Source organism: Passer montanus, unplaced genomic scaffold (genome assembly GCF_014805655.1).
Source record: "Passer montanus isolate IOZ18808 unplaced genomic scaffold, ASM1480565v1 scaffold15, whole genome shotgun sequence".
Taxonomy (NCBI): Eukaryota; Metazoa; Chordata; class Aves; order Passeriformes; family Passeridae; genus Passer; species Passer montanus.
Genome location: NW_024362051.1, coordinates 14,473,651 through 14,496,862, shown reverse-complemented (window position 1 = coordinate 14,496,862; position 23,212 = coordinate 14,473,651). Strand labels below are relative to the sequence as shown.

Sequence of the window (23,212 nt, the reverse complement as noted above, 5' to 3'; positions counted from 1 at the left end):
TGTCCCAGGCTGCTCCTCGGGCACTGCCAGGCTGGAGCATCCCTGGCTGTTGCCCTGGAGAGCCCTGTGGGCAGTGTGACCCTTCCTGCTGGGGAAGGCTCCTGCTGAGCCCGGAGCCGTGGGGAAGGAGCTGCAGCCCCGGCAGCCCCGGGGGCTCGGGGACCAGCAGCCAGGCCATCCCACACTGCTGGCTGTCACTGCTCCAGAGCAGTGCAGAGCAGTCACAGGCTCCCAGGCAACTCGCTCATGACTCAAAAATCTGCCTGGGGGTGGTGGGGGCGGTTTGAATTCACATGGATGCCAGGCAAGTAAAAGAAAAACTAAACTTTGGCTCCTTTAGCAAATCATGCAGTTGGGGACCAGCACCCAAAACCAAACAGAATAAAAAATGATGTTCTTGGTGCAGCAGAGGAGGCTGACACAGAATGAAGAGATGCCAGGAAACACAGGAGGAGATGAAAAGCTGCACTGGCTGGCTGAGGAGACTGGAAAGGAGAAGCAAGGAAAACTGAGAATGGCAAAAGGGAATCATGAATGATGCCTGTTTCTCGTAAAAACAAATTTAAAAAAAACTCATCACTTCCAGCCCGTAGAGATTTGGGAGTCGGGGCTGTAAACAGCTCAGGAACACAGCAGATGCCTTTTCCTGCCGTGCCCCCCTCCGCAGCCTGCAGTCCCCCGGGAGCAGCGCTGCCACCAGCAAACGGTGCAGAACAGACGGCCTGCTGCCAGCCCTCACCTTTCCCGAGACGGGAACAGCCGGGGACGTTCGATTGCTGCGGTGAGAGAGCCGCTAACGATGTGCTGATGAACACAAAGTTAATTTTCCGATACATTTCCTACAAACAGTTTCCTTAGGAGCTCCGCGGAGCCCAGGAAGCAGCTGGCTGAGCTGCTGCTGGGTGTTGGCTGCTGCTCGGGGCTCACCGAGGGAAATGTGCTCGGGTTGTGTTTCCCTGGCACGGCCGGGGCTGGGCGGTTTCTGGGGAGGGACGCGGCAGCAGAGGGGAGCTGGGCACGGAGCCGGGCCCCGGGCTGGGCTGCTCCTCCCGAAACCTCCGCTCAGCCCAAGGCAGCGGCCTCCGGAGCTGGGTCAGGCACGGAGGGGAAATTCAGTAGGAAAATGGAAATATCTGCATCAGGGGAACGCGAGAGCAGGGGAACGGGCTGGGGAGAGGTGACTTGGGGACAAAGGGGGCACAGGGGCCGGGGAGGGAGGGAACAGGAGCCCAGCAGGGAGAGAGGTGGGCACAGCCCGGGCAGGGCCGGGCAGGGCACACAGGGATGAGAGGGCAGGGCACACAGGGATGCTGGGGCAGTGACACCCAGGGATGCTCAGGCAGTGGCACACAGGGATGAGAGGGCAGGGGCACACAGGGGTGAGAGGGCAGGGCACACAGGGGTGAGAGGGCAGTGGCACACAGGGATGAGAGGGCAGGGGCACACAGGGATGCTCGGGCAGTGGCACCAAAAGGGGATGCTCGGGCAGTGACACACAGGGGTGAGAGGGCAGGGCACACAGGGGTGAGAGGGCAGTGGCACACAGGGATGAGAGGGCAGGGGCACACAGGGGTGAGAGGGCAGTGACACACAGGGGTGAGAGGGCAGTGGCACCCAGGGATGCTCGGGCAGGGGCACCAAGAGCTGCCCATTGCCAGGGCTCAGAAGCACTCCCAGCGTGGCACAGAGTGCGGGGCCGAGCAGGGAGCAGAGCAGAGCCGAGGCAAGCGCTGCTGGTGGGCAGCAGATGTTCTCACACGGATCCCAGCACCCACGGACACGGCACTTTGTGTTTCTGTCTCCTTGTGAATGAGAAAGCACCGACTCAGCCCCAGAGCCCCCGGACGAGCAGGATACCGCGGTTTTCCAGGCTGGTTTGTGCTCCAGGCTGCAGGAAGGAGCACCTCCATCCCCAGCCCTCCTGGCTGCCCAGAGCCCTGCTGCTCCCCACAGCTGGGGCCGGGTGACCTTGGGGGCTTTTCCAGCTCAGGGATTCTGGGATTCTTCCCCTTTTCCCCAAGCCCCACCTGCTCACATATACAATTCATTTTAATTTCCAGTTCATGACCTGATCTTCGACTTCCCCCAGCACTGAAATATTTGCCACCGAGGGTGGGGCAGAGACAAGGAGCCCATGAGCAGCAGCAGCTGAAACACTTCCCATTCCTTCCATTTTTCAATACTGATGGATCCCAGCTGCAGGACACCTTGTCCTTGTGCATCACTCACATCTACTTGGGTAGGACATTTATTTTCATGTAATAAATGGTATGTGGAGGAGAGGAAACAACCAGATCCTTTCTGTGCTTTGGATTCCATTTTACTTAGAAGATTAACTAAAACCACTATGAGTCCTTTATAAAACAGTCATACTTTTAAAAATGGAAAATTTCTCACTTTTTCCTTTAAAATTAAAATTCACTGATGATACATACTCAGCAGTGAAACAGCTTAATTTTGCTCATCATCATCAAGAAGCTTTTGAGTGACAGAGTCAAGTTAAAAAGCCCTGATTAGCACATGAAATGACATAAAAGATCCAAACAAAAGCAGAGCTTCAGATCCCTCCAACACCCCAAATAAATAAAATGTTGGTGTTGGCAAAGCTTGTTTGTGGGATCTCCGATCCAGGAGAGGAAAGAATCCCCTTTTTGTCTTGGAGAGGCCTCAGGTGTGGATCCAGCACAGCAGTGAAACCTGAGTGAGAGGAGTGACCCTGCAGTGTCTCCTGTCCCCTCAGCTCCAGATGATAAAGGAAATAATCCCAAGCACTGTGAAGGACCTGAGGGACACCAGGGGCAGTTCCTCTGAGCCCTCCCTCTGCTCTGCTTTTCCCAAACACATGGGCTCCATATTCCTGGAGTCCCTTCCCTGTCCTCCAGACATCATTGGCTGAGATGTAAAACGTGATATTTTCAGACAAAGCAGCCATATTCCAGAAGGAAAGTCTGAGAGAACCAGGAGAAAAGCCCCAGCACAGAAACGCTTCTGTCACACCCTGAGGGTCACCCACTGACCCTGAGAGCCAGCCTGAGCAGGGACAGCCAGTAAATTCAGAGAGGAGAACACAGAGTGGTGCAAAAGCACCTTCTGCTCCAGGAGCACTGCAGAGCCAAAGCAGAAGGGGCTCATTCAGATTTCAAGAGTTAAAGCCGGTCGTTCCTAATGGATTCTCACACTTTACAATGAGGCAGATCTGATGTGCTCAGCTGAGCTGCCTCCCCTGACACCCGAGCTTTTAGGACTGGCCTCAGCCCACGGCCACTAAAACCCCACCAGATAAGTACCAGCACTTTGGCTGGGGCAGAGCTTTAACCTCAGACTGCACAGTTTGAGGAGAAATTCAAAATCCAGCTACGGCTTCTTACTTATTAAAGGGAATTTAATGGTCTGTGCTGCCTCCCACACCGCCACTTCTTCTCCTGGATGCTGATGAGCCCACACCTGCCTGGCAGAGCCCCAGAGCCTGGCTGCTCCCGGGGGAATTGCGCATGGTTCACCCAAACACCCCCAAATACAGCTAAATACAGCTAAATACAGCCAAACACCCCCAAATACAGCCAAACACACCCAAACACACCCAAATACAGCCAAATACACCCAAATACAGCCAAATACACCCAAATACAGCCAAACACACCAAAATACACCCAAACACACCCAAATACACCCAAACCAGGCAGAGAGAGGAGCTGGGGTCCCAGAAATGCCAGCTGGGCACTGCAGCATGGACCCATGCTGGGAGCTGTGCCACAGGGACAGCCCTGGGTCTGTGTCACAGCCCTGGAAATACACCCAAATACACCCAAACCAGGCAGAGAGAGGAGCTGGGGTCCCAGAAATGCCAGCTGGGCACTGCAGCACGGACCCACGCTGGGAGCTGTGCACAGAGACAGCCCTGGGTCTGTGTCACAGCCCTGAGTCTGTGTCACTGCCCTGACCCTGTGTCACAGCCCTGAGCCTGTGCCACCCCGTGGTGGGACAGGAGAGCTCGGTGACCCCTGGAAAGCCAGGGCAGCCCCTCCAAGCTGCTTTTCTGGGAAGGCCACTGCTTTTCTGGAGACACACAATGTGCTCCCACTTTAATTTCAGCATGTGGATCAAGTAATTGTTTGGATTTTAATATTGAGTCTACGTTTCACTGATTTGCATTTAAATGTGTTGTCAGAGAACTTCCAGAAGTCTTTAATAAGAAGGCCGATTTGCATTTTAATGTGCACTTAAAGAATGTGAAGAAGTCTTTTCATGTGAGCTGTGTTATCTGAGGAAGAGGGGGGTGAGATGCGAGCACCAGTCCAACAGAAGTGCCTGAGAGACAGCCCAGCCCTGCTGGGGACAGAAATGGCTCACTGTGCCTGAGAGGGAGGCTGGGAAGGGCTGGGGTGCTGGGGAGCAGCTCGGGGGCTGACACTCCTGCCCAGGGCTCTGGGGGACCCTGCCTTGGCACAGAGACCCTCGGGGGCTCTGCAGGGCCCAGCGGGAGCTGCCCACACCCAGCTGGGTGACAATGGCACTGCCCTGCAAGGAGAGGGACACTGAGCCTCTCTTCTCCAGCTCCTCTGCCCTGGCCTTCCTCAGGGAGCATTGCACGTGCCTGCAGATTATCTTAACAGAAAATTGAATTTCTACAGGGCTCTTTGTGTTCCATCTGAGAATCAGATGTCTTCGGTCTGCAGAATGACTCGGATGATCATACAGTAAAATCAGAAGGAAATAAAACTTAAAGTTATAGAATATCCAGAGGTGGAAGTGACCCACAAGGATCATCCAAGTCCAGCTCCTGGCCCTGCACAGGACAGCCACAGGAATGGATCTTGTGTGTCAGGAAACAGGCTCAGGACTACTCAGGACAGCCACAGGAATGGATCTTGTGTGTCTCCAGGTTATGGAAACAGGCTCAGGACCCACCCTCTACAAAAACCCCTCAAGTTCAGTTAGTGTTGAAAGTAAACAGGTCGAAAATCCCTGCATAAACACCCAGAGCAGTGAGAAGTGCCCCCTCCAGCCAGGAGCAGAGCTGCAGCCCTGCCTCCCTCCAGGAGCTCCGGTGCCCCTCGGCTCTGCCCTGCTGCTGGACAAACAAGGGCTGAGCCATCATCAAAAATAAATCACCTGGGGAGACAAAGCCAGCTATTTTTAGAAGATGAGTCCTTCCCTGTTCAGTTCACATAACTTCACTGTACCCAGTGACCTGCCGGGGTGCTGGCACTGCCGCCACCCTGCCCTGGCACTGCTGCCACCCTGCCCTGGCACTGCCATGGAGTGGGCAGGCACTGGGGTGGCCTCTGCACCTCCTGCCCTGCCTGGGCCTGGGTACAACAGCTCACCCTGCCCCGAGCTCCCCAGGGTGGCTGTAAGGGAAAGCAGAGCACAGTGAGGCTGGAAAGACCAGCCTTTGATAAATCCCAGAGTATTCTGAGCTGGAAGGGACCCACAAGTGCTCGGGTCCAGCCCTGGAGTGGATGCCCACACAGGGACTGAGCCCACAGCCTTGGCATCTCAGCACCATGCTCTGCCCAGCTGAGGCACTGCCAGGGCTAAATGTGGATGTATAAAATAGAGAGAAATACACTGAAATATGTAAATGCACTGAAATATGTACCCCCATGTCCAGCTGCTGCAGGCACGGCTGCCCTCCCACAGAGCTCTGGCCAGCCCGTATCCCAGAGTGCAACCCAAAGTTTAAAACTGCAATTAACCAAGAGCAGACATATGCAGGGAGGCAGCACAATAATTAGAGCAAAGCAAAGCGGGTGCTTCAGAGTTTCCATTCCGTAACACATAATTGGTACATAAGTGAGAGTGTTTGTTTGTTTACCCAGAGCAGGGTCACCTACTGCTGTCACTGAACAAAGCTGTCACGGGGTTTAGATGGAATAGGCTTCTGCTGCTTAAGCCAATTATTTTCTCACCAGAGATCAGAGCATCAATAAAAACCAACAAATAAACCAGTTCAGATCAGCTGAAATATTGGTTCTGTGGGGGTTTTGTTGTATTTTTACTGCAGTAAACAAAGCCAGTGTCACATCCACAGGGCACTGCCAGCTCCTGGGCTGCTCCTGAGCCTGGCCTGAGCTGAGCTTTGTGCCCATCCAGCTGCCCAGAGCCGAGGGCAGGAGCAGACACCACAGTGACAGGACAGGGCTGTGCCACCCTGCACTTGACCAGCAGCTCCAAAACCAAGGAGACCCTGCCTTGCTGTAGAAAGCAGAACGGTTTCTGGTGGCTTTGGCTGGTCCCAGTGACACGGGTGTCACTGTGCCATTGGCACATTGCTGTCAGGGTGTGCCAGCCCAAACTGCAAGGCTGCAAACCCAGCGAAGTCTCACTGGGAGGATCTGAGCCCCAGGGGAGGCTGGGCTCAGCAGTCCTGGGCCTGCAGGCACACAGGTTCACCCATCTCCCCAGGCCCTCGTGGCTGGAGCCATCAGCTGCAGGGGCTGTGGCCGAGGGCTGTCACCTGCAGCAGCTGCTCGGGGGACACGTGGGCACGTCCCTGTCCTGCAGAGGGACCTGCTCTGTGCGGGGCTGCATCCAGGCACAGCTCAGAACAGCTCAGTAAAGATGGGACTCCTGCACGTCCAAACTGCTCCTGGCAGACGTGTCCTGCTGCATTTATCAGCTGGGTGGCTCTGGAGTGGCTGTGTCCCTGTGCAGGCTGGCACAGAGCAGGGCAGAGCTGGCTGTGCCAGCCCAGCCCCTGGGAGCACAGCAGCACAGCCAGGGCAGGGCAGGGCAGGGCACAGCCCAGGGCAGGGCAGGGCAGGGCAGGGCACAGCCCAGGGCAGGGCAGGGCACACAGAGCCCAGAGCAGGGCAGGGCAGGGCAGGGCACAGCCCAGGGCAGGGCACACACAGCCCAGGTGTCCCCATTTCCATTCCCAGCTGGAAGGGGAAATTTTGGGTTGGGGCTGCAGCCCCAGGGCCCTGCTGGAACACCAGGGCAGGGCAGGGCACAGCCCAGGGCAGGGCAGGGCAGGGCAGGGCACAGCCCAGGGCAGGGCACAGCCCAGGGCAGGGCAGGGCACATAGAGCCCAGGTGTCCCCATTTCCATTCCCAGCTGGAAGGGGAAGTTTTGGGTTGGGGCTGCAGCCCCAGGGCCCTGCTGGAACACCGGGACACAGGAATGGGGGGCACAGCCCAGCCCAGGGACAGGCACAGGAAGGGGGGCACAGCCCAGCCCAGGGACAGGCACAGGAAGGGGGGCACAGCCCAGCCCAGGGACAGGCACAGGAAGGGGCGCACAGCCCAGCAGCCCAGCCCAGGGCCAGGCCCAGGGGGAGCCCCCTTTTCAGAAAGGCTCTTGGCACATCCCTGATTTCCCCTTCTCCCTGCCCTGGGCTCAGGGTGGGGCAGGCAGGGATCTGGCCGTGCCCACTGCTCACAGCAGCACTGACAAATACAAGCCAAGGCCTTGCACAAAGCCTGCTCAGAGGAAATACAATTTTCCCCCACAAAACATTCTTTAAGGTTTATCTTAATCTTTTCTTTTCAGTCACTGCATCCCTTGGGAATAAGCACATTAAACCACTGATGATCTGTACAAGCAAGGAAAGGCATTACAGTGCCATTATCAATACAAACCAATTTAAAATCCCTCCAATATTTGGAGAAGAGCTACAGCACAGTTGCAAACAAAATCTCTGATCACTTTTTCAAACAATATTTAATCTGTCCTATAACCACGGTCTATAAAAGCTGCATCTGCAAACAAAAAATGGTATGGGGCTGAGGCTGCCACTCCAGCTGAGCAAACACTTCCCAGTGTCTCTGATATTCTGCTTATTATTCCATTTGCTTGGCTCACCAAAACATTCTGATGATTATTCCTTGCAGTGCAGGAACCTGGCAGGTCAGGTGAGGGAAATTTGGGTACAGGGAATTCTCCCTGCCCCAGGGTGAGGGTCCCTGGCCCCAAGGAGCAGAGGCAGTGCCAGCTCGGGAGGAGGGATGGGGCAGCCCGAGGCTGTGTCCGGGGAGCATCCCAGCGCTGCCAGCACGGACAGGAGCGCTGTGAGGCTGCACCCTGCTCCCTGCAGGGCCGGGCACACCGGGCACACCGGGCACAGCACGGCACAGCATGGCACAGCATGGCACAGCACGGCCCCCCCGGCTCGGGGGTCCCCGGGATGCAGACACGGGGTCAGCGCTGGGCAGAGGGAGAGCCCTCCCACCCCGCAGCCAGAGGGGCTCAGGGATCGAGGACAAGACTTCAAACAGTGCGAAGTGCTAGAGGCTGATGTTGCAGAGCTCTCTGAGCCCCTGGTTCAGCAGCAGCAAGAGGAACTTTCAGCATTTCTGCTGAGAGGAGGAGCGTGGCTGGTGGGCACAGGGAGAGCTGCCAGGGGCACAGGGCCAGGCCCGGGTGGCCGGGGCAGGGGCAGTGCAGATGGCAGGGCACGCAGGGGCTGTCCTTCACAGCACTGTAATGTCGTGATGTTCACCAGGAAATGTGTGCCCATTGCCCACTGCAGCCCCCACGGGCACTGCAGCCCCGAGCAGAGCAGGGGCAGTGCTCCCCTCACCCCCTTTCCCTCAGCCCCTGCCCTCGGCCCCCTCAGCTGCTCCAAAGGAACCCGAATTATCTCCAGCTCCTCTGGCTGTGGCGCGGCCTTCTCTGTCAATGTCATCTTATCCGGATAATCATGGAGAACACTCATTATCAGAAACAGGTGGGAGGGTGGTTTTGGTGCTCCGGGGGTCCCCAAAGCCCAGCCCATCAGCCTGGCTGGCCCAGCCGGAGGGGACGTGCCAGCCCTGCGGGGACAAGGTGTCTCATGGCTCTGGAGATGTGGCCAGGCACCCCCGAGCCTCCCTGCAGCTCCTGCAGCTCCTGCAGCTCCAAACCTCCGCCTCAGGTGAGAGCAGCAAGGCAGCGGGGCCGGGCTCGGGGGTCCCGGGTGCCCGTGTCCCCTCAGGGCTGCATGCCCAGAGCTGCTGCGCCGAGGGAGGGAGCAGAGCCCGCAGCTCGTGGGCTCCAGCAGAGCTGTGATTGCACATTTGCATGCGGGAGAGGGATGAGTAATGGCAGCAGGCACGGGGGAGGAATAAGTGAACCTGATTAGCCCACACCTGCACTGCTGCTCTGCCCTTGCCCATGTGCTGGGGGGGTTTGGGTTTTTGGGACCCTCCCCTGCTCCAGGCTGGGTGCAGGGAATGCACCAAGGACAGGGAGCAGAGGAAGATTTATTTTTGCTGGCCCAGGCACTTGATCACAGTCAGACCTCAGCAATGCATCCCTTGCTAGGAGCAAGCTGGGCAGACACTTCCTCAGTGCCTCAGCCCCTGGGAAACGTTGTTTTCCCCAATCTACAGATCTCAAACACCTCCAGCTTGTTGGGCTCCCCTGCTCTCTGCTCTGGGCTCTGAATGAAACACCAGCCCCAGCTGGCACAGCTCCCGTGCCCAGCTGCACGTGCCAACCTGCAGGAGCAGCTCCGTGGGCCATGGCACAGCTCACCCTCCCAGGGCTGCAGCCCCAGCAGGGACAGAGCCTGGGCACAGCCCGGGCTGGCACACGGGCATGGGCTGCACGGGAGCTCCTGGGCCCCTCCCTGAGTGTGTGACACAGCACTGGGGCCTTCACAGGAAAATTAGTGCTGTGTGCTGGCTGTGAAATATTCAGGAGGCCATTAATTATTTGTAGCGGTACATGTCTTTTCTTTCTATAAAAAATGGAACGAGCTTATAAATTATGACAAAAACACAACCCCGTGCTTCATGACAGGGTTAGACAATCACATCCCTACTGGTGTAAAAGTGGGGTCAGCCTGGGGTTGTTCCAGGGCAACCAGGAGCAGAAGCCTGCCCTGCCATCCTCACCTCAGGTGTGCGAGCCCTGCCTCGGGTGTGAGTCAGGGCTGGGAGCCAGCCCTGCCTCCCTGGGCACAGGGCAGCCCTTCCAGAGGAGCTGGGCTGAGCACATAGGAACCGTAAATAAAATACAGACAGAGGAGTTTTAGGCAGAAATTGGGCTATTGCAGTCTGTCATTCCATGGAAAAGAGATTCTGAGACTTGGATGTGCACAGATATAAACACACTCAGGGAAAGAAGAAATGACAAGCAGAGCAGTAACAACAATAGTCAAAGAGTAATTTGTTCTTAACCTGTTCAAAATAAAAATAACTGGTGAACAAGTTCACTCCTTGGACCATCTGCATCTCATAAACATAAGTTAAAATCCTGACACCATCTGTTCCATTGGAATTTTAATGCCTCACCAATTTTAATGCCAGCTCCCAATCCTGCAGCAAGGACAGCAGCCCCCTCACTTACCCACCTCCTGCTGGGGCTGGGCTTTACTGGGAGGGGAACGACCTGGGCCAGCTCAGGCACCCCAAACCAGGGGTGGGGACAGCAGCACCAGCAGCACCCCAAACCGGGGGCTTCTGCTCCCCAGGGTGGGGAACCAGCACCAGCAGCACCCCAGGAGCCCCCACAGCCCCGATGGAAATTTGGGCAGGACACCTGGACAGTAAAATATGGACAGAAAAAAATCCTCTGGGTTCTCATGGAATACGTTTTGTTCTCCACAGGAGCACCCATTTGCCATCCTGCAGAGTCAGCAGCACGTGCAGCCCTTCCAGGAGGGATCAGCCCTTCCAGAGGGGGATCAGCCCTTCCAGAGGGGGATCAGCCCTTCCAGAGGGGGATCAGCCCTTCCAGAGGGGGATCAGCCCTTCCAGGAGAGCTCAGCCCTGCAATGGGGCCCATCCCCACCATGGTGCAGGTGCAGCCCCTGGCACCACGCCGTGCCCTGTGCTGGCACCACGCCGTGCCCTGTGGCTGCCCAGCCCCTCTGCCCCTCTGCCCGGCACCAGCCACGCTCACCTGCCTGCCTCTGGTGGTGGTGACAAACAGATGCTGAGGTCCCCGCCTGAGCCAGAGTAGCTGCTACAGTGAAATCAGGTGTAGGTTTGGATTCAATGGCAAAAAGTGTCCTGTGAGGTGTCTAAAAAAATCTACTTTGCTAAATTAGCCTAGCAAGATTTATCCCATCTTTTAATTAATCATTACTAGAGAGGTTGTTGAAAGTCTTTGCATATTTTTATTGGTCCTAGTGAGAAGAAATCCATTTTAAAATGGAAATTAATATAATATCTCCATGGCCTTCTTCAGTGATTTTTTTTTTTTGCCTAGCAATATTGTAGAGTTACAAACCATACATCATGTCCTGTGCTGCCCAGAATCAATTTCTTCACAGAGGAAAACCAGAAATGTGCTCCCTCACCACTGCAGGATATAAAGTGAATGAAGCTGAGGGAGGGAAGAAAGGCAAAACACAACCAAGCAAGTAAATCTCACAGACGTAGCCCATATCCATTTTTTCCTGATCAATGGAACTCTGTAGGCATGTTCACAAAATTTAATTAAGTTCTGTTCCCCAAGAAATCTATGTGCAATGTTTCCCTGCAATTATTTATTTACTGTCTGCCATGTAGCTTTTAGCTTTCCTCGGGAGAATTCTGGATTTCTGCTGCATTTCCATCAGCACAGGCTGCTTCCAAAGGCTTTGGGGGAGGGTTTGCTCTTCCCTCTCTGCCTGTGGGTTGATTGTCCTCTTGCAAAGAAAATCTGGGAGTGTTTTTAGACACAATTCAGTGTCACGGAGTCCCAGAACACGCATGGTGTGGGCTGGACCTTAAAGCCCAGCCAGTGCCACCCCTGCCCTGGCAGGCACTGGAAGGGCACAGTTGGGTCATCCCGAAGCTGCTCAGCTCCAGGCTGGAATTCTGAGGGTGTTTGTGCACAGCCACGAGCACAAGCAGCACAGGCAGGCCCAGCTGAGGCCAGGCTGCTGTGCTGGCAGCCGGGGATGCTGTGGAGGCAGGGCTGAGCCTGCTGGCAGCCAGGCTGGGCTGGGATGCACGGCCGTGGGTGCCCGAGCTCTGAGGGAACGTGTGGGGCTGGCACAGCGTGCAGCAGGCATCCCCGGCTGGGAACCATCCCCTGGCAGCAGCAGAGCAGCCTCAGCCCTGCATGCATCCCCGGGCTCCTCTGCAGCAACCCAAGAGGCTGTGAGCTGCTCAGGGAGAGGTGGGCAAATGTGGCACCCTCCCCCGGAGCAGGCCTGGCTGCCAACGTGCCACCTGCCTCCTGCCAGCCTGCCAGGGACACGTGGGCTCTGCTGGAGGGAAGGGAGGCAATTACTGACAGCTTCAAGTGGATCAGCTCCAGTCCTTCGAGTCTCAGCACAGCAAGGATTATTAGGGCTTCTTAAACCCAGAAAACTTGTGCAAAGTGAAATGATGCTTCCTAGGTACCAGCCAAGTATTTTGAATATTTAGAAATGGGATTAAGACAGAGGAGGGTTTGATCCTCCCCACCAGTGACCTCCACTAGATGTGGGCTCTCCCCAGCAAGGAGATGTCACTGAGTTGTGAAAATTCTTCCCACACACCAAACTTGAACAAACTCTTCAATCTCTGCACGAAATGGCACCTCTTGACTTCTGCCTTCACCTACAGGACTAAAGCAGCAGATTCTTTCATCAAGTCTTTACCAGTGAAAGCATTTTTATCAGCATCCTTATTTAAATATTCTTTGTCTACCCAAGGGAAGGCATAGAAGGTTTCTGTCTGCAGCCTCTGCTCTGAGGGAAGGCAATGATTTAATCCTCACGCAATACAAGTGCATTGACTTGAGAGAATGGAGGGTTTGTTCTCCTGAATGCTCACAAATTAACGAAATCAAGAATACCTGGAAACTGCTCTTCTCCCAGCTAGAAAGGAGAGGTTTTGCATCCTGGTAATGGTGGCTGTGCCAGGGAGAGCAAAGCCACCCCTGGGCTGGGTTAAACAGTGCCCAGGGGAGCTCCTCAGAGGTACAAAGCCTCTCTCACCAGGAGGCTGTGGCTCAAGAGGAGATGGCAGGATTGAGACAAAGTCATCGTGTGCAGGAGGAGCCAGGCAGAGCACGGGGTGGCAGCAGGGCCAGGGCAGTGCCCGTCCCTGCGCTGGCACTGCCAGGGCACCTCCAGGGCTGGGGCAGCTCTGGGGAGCCCTGGAGGGGCTGGAGCGTGTCCAGGGCAGGGAATGGAGCTGGGGAAGGGTCTGGAGAATCCCTGAGGGAGCTGGGAATTTTCCAGCCTCAGGGATCCTGGCATTCTGGGACTCTGTGACAGCTTGTCACGGTCAAACTCCTGAGACTGAAGGAACCCAAGTTCCAAGAAGTTTTCAGCACCATTTTTCCACCGGTGACCCCTGAAGACAGCCCAGCTGCTGTAAGCAAAGCACATTAAACACATTCCCTGTGTCACAGGGAGGGATTCACCACGGCAGCCTTTGCAGCCAGCCAGCCCCTGGGAGCACACTCTGCTGGGCCAGCCCTGCCCCGGGAGCTGCTGCAGCTCTGCTGGGCCCAGCACAGCCCCTGCCATTAACCCGGGCTCCTCAGAGCTGCTCTTCTGACTCTAAAAAGCATCAACAAGAAAGGGCATCAATAATATAATAAATGGCATTATTTATGCATTAAAATGATGTTACCGCTGACCACCACCGGACCATTAATTCAGAAACAGAATTCCCTCTGCAATTCCACAGGAGGACAACGGTCATTTCTTTTCCCCACAATTATGCTGTAACATCAAACCAAAGGAAAAAGCACCAGGCAGCCTCTTGAGGCCCAGCTCCCTGCACTGCCTGATGGTCAGGAGAGAAAAGCAAAGCCAACATTTAGAACAAGCAGTAACTCCTCCAATTCCTTGTTATTGATTTTGGCTCATTAGAACAAGGGGGTTTGAGACCTTCAGTGAGGCACCTCGGTGCTTCCCTACACTCACCTGCCACATGGCAACACACTGAGGCAATGGCACTGAGAGAGCAAATCCTGTTCCAGCTGCCTGGGAAAGCCCCGTCGTGGGTCCTGGTGGCAGATTTAGGGTAAGTGGTGGTCAAAAATCCCATTTTTACAGGAGCATCAAAGGGCAGATTTGCAATAAGCCATGGTCACCTCCCTGCCTCGGGATCAGCCTCTGAGACCCTTCAAGGGACCAGTGCTGGGCTTGCCCACACCAGTGAAAGCTCTGAGCTGAGAGAAACCCAGTGCCATTCCCTTTGCAGGAGCACAAACACTTTCCCAGGCTCTCTGGGGGTGTGGTCTTTCCTCACTCAAGCTTCGCTTGGAGTTTTTGGCTTTGGAAATATTTAAAGTGCAAAATTCAGTCAAAATCAGCATGTTCCACTGGGTTCTATTTCAGCCCGATTTAATTCCACTGTAAAAATACACTCTGATTCAGATTGATGGAAATTCGATCTCAAGTGCTGAAATGAGTCTCCTCCAAAATATGCAGAGAGGATTTTTTCCTGTAAAGTCGACTCTGGGGCCCTGGCCAAAGCCTGAACCAGGAGGGCAGTGCTGGCTCAGCCCCTCAGGCTGCTGCTGCCTCCAGACTGCTCCAGGAACCCTCCCAGAGCTCAGGAGCATTCTCCTCCCTGGGATTAGTGTTTGGGGCTGTGGTACTCACTTTCCAACATCCCAGCAGGGATTGCAAACCAGGATGGCCGCGGTTCCCCTCACTTTGTTTCTGGCAGAGGAATTTTTCACTTGCCCTAACAGCTAATCAATGAGCTCCTGGAAATCGTTAATCACGTCGTTAGGAGAGTCACGGGCAGTGCAGGGAAATCTGTAACACGAGTGATGTATGAGCAGCTCCTGGGTGGGAAGGACATGAGTGGGAGTCGATAGAGAGGGGTCACCGGGGCACCCTCCAACTGGCCAATTTGCATTTGTGGGCACTGCAACCCAGCCTGGACCAGCTGCTGAAATGCAAAACAGTGCTGACAGCTCCAGACTTCTCACTCTCCTTCAAGCTCTGTTAGACAGCTGACTTAGCAAGCTACTTTGGGGAAACCAAGGAAAACAGCCCCGCCAGGGCTCTGCTGGGCATTCTCTACTCCATTTACTCATCCCCAAAAAACTCCCAAAAAACTCACTTCCTTCTTAACCTACACACCCTGCTAGCAGAGACAAAGCCAAGGGACAGTCACTGCAAGGGACAATCTCTCCAAGGGATGCTTGTTCCAGAAGCCATGGAGCCGTGGGACCATGGAAGGGGTTGGTTGGAAGCCCTGTCCCTCCAGGCCCTGGTGAAAATGCCTCTGTGGAAGCCCAGAGTGCTGGGAAGGCTCAGTCAGGCCCACGAGCCCGGGACCAGCCAGGAGGGGACACGTCACCCCAGCACTGAGCTCCTGTACAAACTGAGTCCTGGCTGAGGCCAGGAGGAGTTCCAGTGCTCAGCTCTTCCCACACCATCCCCACAGCACCCTCCCTCAGCGAGCAGCTCTGCAGCTCCAGCTCCTCTGGCCCTCAGCACTGGGAGCAGCGTTAGGAGGCCGATAATGGAGCAGTGTTTGAGTGAGTTCAGAATTAACTTGAGTACATCTGAAAGCAGCAGGGCAATCGCTGCCACAGGATCCTTGGGTCTGGCCAGCTCAGGCAGCATTACACCTCAGTGACAATTGAAGTGATTCCACCAAGCCTAAAGCACTTTAGTCTATTTTCTTCCGTCATAAAAAATACAATTTTGAGCAAGAAAGCTCAAAGAAAAAAGGGTTCATCTTTCTGTGTGCAAAAATGTAATTTAGATAATCCTTCGTGTCTCCATATTTATTGTACGTTAGCCTTGAACTTGAAAAGCCGAAAAAAAAAGGAAGGAGAAACTGAGAAAATATTGTGGTTACAAAATTAAACAAATCCAGGATGGCTGGACAGAAAAAACCCAACCTGCTGCAGGGAAGTGTTTGTCTGTGTGCACAATATGTTGCTGGTATTTACTGAGCACAAATGCCGGGCTGTGTTTTCTCGCTTGCACTCCTTCCCTCTTTCTGGTTCTGCTTTCCTGAGACCCGCAGCTACACCTCAGCAAACTCTGGAAGGGGCTGAAGGAGCTTCCAGACCTCAGCCCTGCCCAGGGGATGGCTCACGCGGACGGGGTGCCAGAGGGGGGAACAGGGGACAGGGGACAGGGGGACAGGGGCCAGGGGACATGGGGACAGGGGACAGGGGGACAGAGGGACAGAGGCACTGGGGGACAGGGGACTGAGGGACAGAGGGACAGAGGGACAGGGGACTGAGGGACAGGGGGACAGGGGGACAGAAGGACAGCAGGACAGAGGGACACGGCTCCTCCTCGGCAGCAGCTGCCTGGCTGCTGTGCAGCTGCTGGGACAGGGGCTGTCCCCACGGCCACCTTGAGGTGCTGGGAGCAGGGGGACAGGTGTGGACAGACACACGGCAGTGCACAAGGGTCACACCCGAGGCCGTGAGCAGCGGGCAGAGACAGGCCAGGAGCCAAAGCCATCCTTGCTGCTCCCCAGCGTCACTTTCTGTACACCGTTAGAACAAACTCTGAGCCCTAAATCCAGCCGAGTCTTTTGTCCAGATTTGCTTTGCTCGCTCACTGAGCGGCAGATTCTTGGCCTAATCTGACAATCAGATTTGTCACAACTGGTTTCCAATAAATAACAGCTGTTCTCATCTGTGGAATAACTCTAATCAACAACTCTGCAGGTTTTTCAGTCTGCCCTGACAAATTGGGAGAGCAGGAAAGCTTGGAGCAAGGTCCTTCAGCCATGAACAGACTGACAGAGCTGCTGGTGGCAGCCCCAGCACCTGCAGATGATCCTCCTGGTGAGAGGGTTTGCTTTGGCAAGAGGAACCAGAGGCACCGATGATGACAATAATTACCTGGAAACAGAAACATCTCCTGCCAGCGGGGAAGAAGCTTGCATTATTCATTGGATTAGACTTCATTTTGCTCACTTTGGGGTCATTTTGATCTTCACTGATTTAAAACCAGACAGAAGCACTCCTGGACCATGTGACAGTATTGGTTTAAAGAGAACTGGGAGATGTTCCTCTCCCACATCTTGCCCGTTTGACAGCACAGCTGTGGGTGTCACCGTGCAAAGGCTGCTCCGTTTTGTGAGTCAAATTTCTGCCACACAATGAATTTATGAGTCAGTGGTAGGCACATCAGTATGGGATCCTTAGCTCAGTCACACATGCACAGTGACAGGCCCCAGCTGGCTGCAGCAATCCCAAATGGATCCTGCTGTAAACAGACACCAGGATTATCCCAGGGATCGGTGTCCAAGGGACAGGCATCGGGGAATATCGCCTGGCAATTCTCCTTCCTCCTCAGTCCCCGCCCAGGAGGATTCATCTGTTTATCCCAGGACACTGAAGCCTACTTCAGCAACATCTCTGCCCATCAGCCCCCTGCCAGCAGCTGCAAGGCACACCTGGCCAGCTCCTGCACAGAGCGAGGTGGGCCCAGCATCCCCAGGGTCCCAGAGCGAGCAGAGCCAGCACAGGGCCTGCAGGAGCATCACTCATCCATCCCTGGCTTCCAGAGCTACAGCACCAGCCGCACCTCACCGTTTCCTTTGCACATCTGCAGTGCCTGGAATGCTCCCTGTGTGCAGCTGTGAAAGGGCCAGGGCAGGGAAGGCTCCACAAATCACAGGAACCTCCAGTCAGCCCCTCGCAGAGAGAAGGTACACGGCTCCAGTGGTGGGCAAGGCTCCACAAATCACAGCAACCACCCTGACTGTCAGCCCCTCTCAGAGAGAAGGGACACGGCTCCAGGGTGCTGGGGAGCAGCCATGTGAGAAGGGGCTGGCAGGCAGTTTCATGCCGTGCCATGCCATGCCATGTCCCTGAGGTGCCAGCTGCCCGCAGGCACGGGCACACCCATCCCGCTGTGTCACGGCGCTGCTGGCAGAAGCTCAGGCCCTGTCCCTTCCCTCGCCGCTGCTCTGCTCTCCTGGCAGGCCCAGCAGCCACGCTCAGGGTGCCACCCCAGTGCTGGCAGCGCTGTGGGACTGGGAGGAGGCGCAGTGCTGGTCTGTGGGCTGTGCTGGAGAGGAGCACGGTGCTGTCACAGCCCAGGAACGGGGCCAGGCTGAGCCAGCCCGGCTGCTGCCACAGCCCCCCCCCCAGCACCACCAGATGTCACCAGATGTTCCAGTGCACACTCCCAGTTCATCACATTATAAAGGATGAAAACAGGTGACATGAAGACCCAAGCAGAGGCTGTTCACCCTCTTCAAAAATGAGAGAGCTTGGAGATGAGGTTTTACTTTAAGATCATTCAAGCAATAATGGGGGGGACCCACAAAATGGTCCTGGTCAGACATACATAGCCAGTAGAAAATGTAAGGAAATGTCTTTGCTATAGGAGAAGCCAGAGGGAAAGGAAATGCATGAGCAGCCCCTCAGCTCTCACCCCCCTCCCCTCCTGTGAGCAGGAGCCTGGCAGTGCCCCGTGCCCACCCCCGTGCCACCCCACAGGAGCTGTGTCACAGCACTGCTCAGGGGTGGCTCTGCTGGCCCGTCCCAGCCTCGGCCCAGGGGGGGCTGGCTGGGGCCTGGCAGTGCCCCTGCTGTGCCCACGCCCTGGGCTCTCCTCAACCAACAGCTCGGGGCTGGCAGTGCCAGGCTGATCCTGGGCTCGGGGCTGGCAGTGTCAGGCTGGTCCTGGGCTCAGGGCTGGCAGTGCCAGGCTGGTCCTGGGCACAGGGCTGGCAGTGCCAGGCTGATCCTGGGCTCAGGGCTGGCAGTGCCAGGCTGGTCCTGGGCTCGGGGCTGGCAGTGCCAGGCTGGTCCTGGGCTCGGGGCTGGCAGGGCGCTGTGCCCACGCCCTGGGCTCTCCTCAACCAACAGCTCGGGGCTGGCAGTGCCAGGCTGATCCTGGGCTCGGGGCTGGCAGTGTCAGGCTGATCCTGGGCTCAGGGCTGGCAGTGCCAGGCTGGTCCTGGGCACAGGGCTGGCAGTGCCAGGCTGATCCTGCAGGGCCAGCTTGGCAAAGCCTCCCCCACGGGAGCTCTGTCTGTCCCGTCCAGCCCCTGCCAGCACCGGAACGGGCCCGTGGCACAAAGGGCCAGGGAGGATTGATGGGGCAGTGCTTCACCAGCACACGCTGTACTGTGAGAGCTGCTCAGCTCACACCCCTCCCCTCCACCTCAGCCACTTTCAGATGGATTTGAACATGACAAATGCTCTTTATCGTTGTGCCAACCACAGGCATTTTCCTCCCCAGTGCTATTTGGAGCATACAATGTGTTTGGTGTATTGAAACACCATTCCTCCCTGGATCCTTCCTTCTTTGCAACTAATCATCCATTTCCAGCTAGGAAGATTTCCTCCAACAGGCCTTTCACAGGAGCTCCTGAGCAGCCCTGCAAAGGCAGCTCTGCCTCTGCGTCCCCAGTTGTGTCAGACAGCTCTGAGGTTCAGGCCCATTGACCTGCTCACAGCAGCTCCATGATTAATGCTCACACAGACACAGCTGGCAGCATCTAAAGAAATAATTATGGCCCAGCAGCTGCAGAGGAGATGCCATGTTCACTGCAAGGCCAGATGGCAATTTTATTGGTCCTCAAAGTTTCAGATGAAAGGCTTTGGGACAATAGGAGTGGAATTATTTCAGATTTGGAGAGGGAGCTCCTTTGCTGCAGGTGAATTGTGGAGCCTGCTCTCAGGTCATCAGCTGCAGCCAGCCCTGGGTGTGGGCCAGCGAGGATCCACAGCTGGAGCTCCATGGCAGCAGCACCAGCACCAGGCAGAGCTGAACCACTGGGGCTGGGACAGGACAGGGTCATCTGGCACCACAGCCACAGCCTTGGCGTTTCCCTGGGGAAGGACCCTCTGAAAAATCCACCTCTGAACCTGCATCAGTGCCAAACCCCCACAAAACCCACCAGAGCCAAATCCAAATCCTGCTGAACTGGATAGGAATCATTCCAGGAACTTCAATTGGATTTAACTGATGGGAGAAGATTTTGTGACACCTGCTATGGACTTTCATTCTCCAGAATTTCTACAGTACCTCTCCTCTTGGTACCTACCCTGGCTGAAATGATGTGGGAGCAGTGTGCAATCCTTTATAGTAAAAATTTAAGAAATATGAAAATTGGGAGTCTGTTTTACTAATTTAGGGAAAGCCTGTGTTCATCCTCTCTTCAATTACCAGAGATCATTGTGCCTATAAAGAACTTATATTTTTTCCTTATTTTAAATAGAAATGCCAGCACAATTTTTCTAATCCATTCCTTTACCTACATTAATTCTCCTCCTAGAACTTGTACAAGACACTGTAATTTCAAGCCGAAGTTTCTTAATAACACAAATCATCCATCCCTGTTGGAATATAAGCGGATCCATGACCTTAGAACTATTTTGCTAAGAAATCCAGCTAGAAAACTAATTTTAAGTAAATCTACAGATGTCAAAAACCCAGATGGCTTTTCAGGATGCTAACTTAAGCTTCATTGCATAAGCAGATTAGGGCTGCCTGTTGAGCCCCACACCAGGGTAGATGGCACTGAATCCATGGAGTTACACCCAAGCTGTTCACTTCCTGATGCATCTTCCATCAAAAACTTTTGTCAGCTGCCCACACCAGGAGCCTGCTCACTGTGAGCACCACACCCAGGGTGGCAGCTCTGCGTTCTCCCTCCATCCCTCCTGTCCCTGTGTCCCTCTGTCCCAAGGCCACCAGCCAAAGCAGCAGCTGGCTACACTGATGGATGGGGCAATTGTTCCATCCTTCGTCCTCCTCAAATGCAAATGGAGGCAAACAGCCTCTCGAACCTCTCAGAGGTTTCGGCACAGCAGATGTGGAGCGATGTTCTGCTGCAGACCCCCGGGATCCGGGTCACCCCGGTGTCACCACTGGTAACCAGGCTGTACCCGGCTATCAGCGCTGAGCTTAACGAGCCCTTGAGCACTGCAGCTCAGGGCAGCGCGCAGCGCGGGGCCGATGTGGCTGCAGGATCAGGGCACGCACTCCTCCTGGAGAGGACACTGGCTTTTCCACGGGCGTGTTGCGTAAGGAGGCCCAGCCCCTGCCCCTCTGTGCTCCGAGCCTCACTCCAGAGCGCAGAGCTGCCCCTGGGAGCGCCCCGCTGAAAGGCGGCCAGAGGGATGGAGCTGTGTTTTCCCCTCCCCGTGTGGAAGCGTGTCAGGCTGCCGACAGATGGCTTGGCCGCCTGTGCCTGATGATTACCAAGCCTCTATTACCTTTGCAAAGCGCATCCCAGTCGAAGGCTTTCCGTAATGAATTTCGCAGTGTTTGCCCCCTCGCTTCGTGTCCCACACGTCCCGGGCAGCGTGCGAGGCACTCGGTGCTGATTTACAGCGCCGGAGGCACCGCGTCCTCCGGGCACGGCGCTTTCGGCAGTCTGTGCTGCCACCTAGCCCAGCTCAGCCCCGCTCCGCCCGCTCAGCCCCCCGGAACCGTGTCCCCCCGGGGCTGGGCACGGGGCCGGCGCTCCCCGGAACGCTCGGCCGCGGCTCGGTGCGCTCTCCCCGCGCCGCCGGTACTTACGGTAGAAGACATATTCGGTGTAGCTGGACCAGACCTTGTCGTCTGTGTACTGGTTGACGAAGGAAGCCGTCACCGAGGAGTTACAGGCCACCATGTGGAATCCACACTCGGACAACATGTCAAAAGCCCTCTCCAGGTGCTTGAACTTGAGATAAAACCTGGAGGTGTACCTCTCTGGAGCCCTGTCTGGGTCTCTGCTTTCATTCAAACTTTCTCCAAAAACCTCTTTGACCAAAGAAATCCTTCCACAAACCAAAATCCTTGGGACCCTCCTGAATTTGGCATCTGCTTGGCTCTCCCTGCCAATAGTGCAGGAGCCACGGTAGCCGATGGTGATGAATCCCCACTTGCGGTCCGGCGGTAGGAGCGACGAGGGGGGGCATATTCTGGTGTCACTGCCCTGGGACACCTCTTCGTAGTCGCTGTGGCAGTAATCATCAGGGCTTTGCTTGCTGTCGTCGGGAGTCAGGAGCTTGACCAAGTCCGGGAGCTGGAAGTACTCAGCCTCCCTCCTGAGCCTTCCCCTCTCTGGGAAGTGGTCGGGCAGAACCACTTGCTTGTCCCTGAGAAAGTCCAGAATATATCGGAACAGGAAACCATCTCTGTCGATGAAGAACCTTCCCTTGGAGTCCTTGGCCAGATCGTTGGCTGTGTCTCTCTTTGGGGTGAACATTTTCCAGAGCAGGGAGTGAGGGGTGCCCACCAAGGTGGAGTGGCGAGTGAAGTAAACCTGGCCGCCCACGTTGAGCTCCACCACCTCGGGGAAGGAGTGCAGCCCCGTGCCCTGCTCCCGGGCAGGAAGGTAAGTCCTGCAGTTGCCACTTAGAGCCATTGTAGTTGAAACTGGAAATCAGCAGCACGGAGAAGCAGGACTATCAATCACATCAGAGGGTAGAATAAAGCTCCCAACATTAAGAAGAAACAAGGGGGAAATAAGAGTGAGAAGATAAAAACAGCCAAAAGGATTGTTTAAAAGAAAAATCAGAATTGTCCATGAGTGACAGTGTGGCAGAAGTGGTTTATGCACTGAGCCACGGAGGCTGGAGGCTGGAGAGCAATCACCTCATGACATGCAATCACATCATCAGATCTTCCAACAAAGCCATCAAAATCAAGGTCAAGCCAAGCCTATGGTCATTCACAGGTCTGTGAAAAGGGAAAATAAAACAAGGCACAAATTACTCTTCTAAGCATCACAGCTGCTGCAAACAGAGAAAAGCAGAGCAGTTTGTAGAGCCAAGCTAAATCTGCTAAATAGGTCTCTTTTTTTGGCAAGTTCTACGCTTCTATTTCACAAGTATTCATCAATGGAAGGGCTACATATGACTCCACTGTTTAAAAGAAACTGCATACTTCATCTTTAACGAAACAACTAAATTAGACATGCACATGAGGGAACAAGAACGGGGAGTCTTACCTTGGTTACAATTAATGCATAGTTCTTGTAAAGAAAACCAAAATGTCAAGACACTCAGAACACACATACAGGCACACAGGGTCCGGGTAGTGTGAATCCGATCCCAGCAAGGGACAGCAAAGGCAAGAGAAGTGCTCTTAGCAGCATCCACGGACGTCTCAAGTGTTAAACCGAGTCACAGGGAAGTTAACCGTGGCGGGTGACGAGGAAACCAGTACATACAGCACGGCGGAAGAAAATAAATAAATAAATGAACAAACAAATAAATAAATTAAATAATCCCCGAGCGGATGAACTGGGCTGGGGCAGCGGGAGGGCAGCGGGGGCGCGTCCGCCGGCCCCGATGACTTGCAGAAAGCCCGTAGCCCGCGCTAGGCACTGCCGGGCTCCGGCGGCTCCCGCGGCGGCAGCGCGGCCGGCGGCTCCCTCATGGCCCGCCGGGACCGCCGGCACCGCCGGGGCC

At 55.3% G+C, this 23,212-nt stretch overlaps 1 protein-coding gene across 1 annotated transcript in view; it reads right to left on the bottom strand.

Moving 5' to 3' along the window:
- KCTD16 (potassium channel tetramerization domain containing 16) overlaps nt 1-23,206 on the bottom strand; it is a 50,057-nt gene extending 26,851 nt beyond the window's left edge. The window contains exons 1-2 of the mRNA XM_039701789.1: nt 22,750-23,206; nt 21,333-22,478 (exon numbers count right to left, since the gene is read on the bottom strand). Of these exons, the coding sequence (XP_039557723.1) occupies nt 21,333-22,164 (832 nt within the window). The 5' untranslated portion in view covers nt 22,165-22,478; nt 22,750-23,206. The remainder of the gene's footprint in view (nt 1-21,332; nt 22,479-22,749) is intronic.
- Between the last annotated feature and the right edge of the window lie 6 nt (nt 23,207-23,212).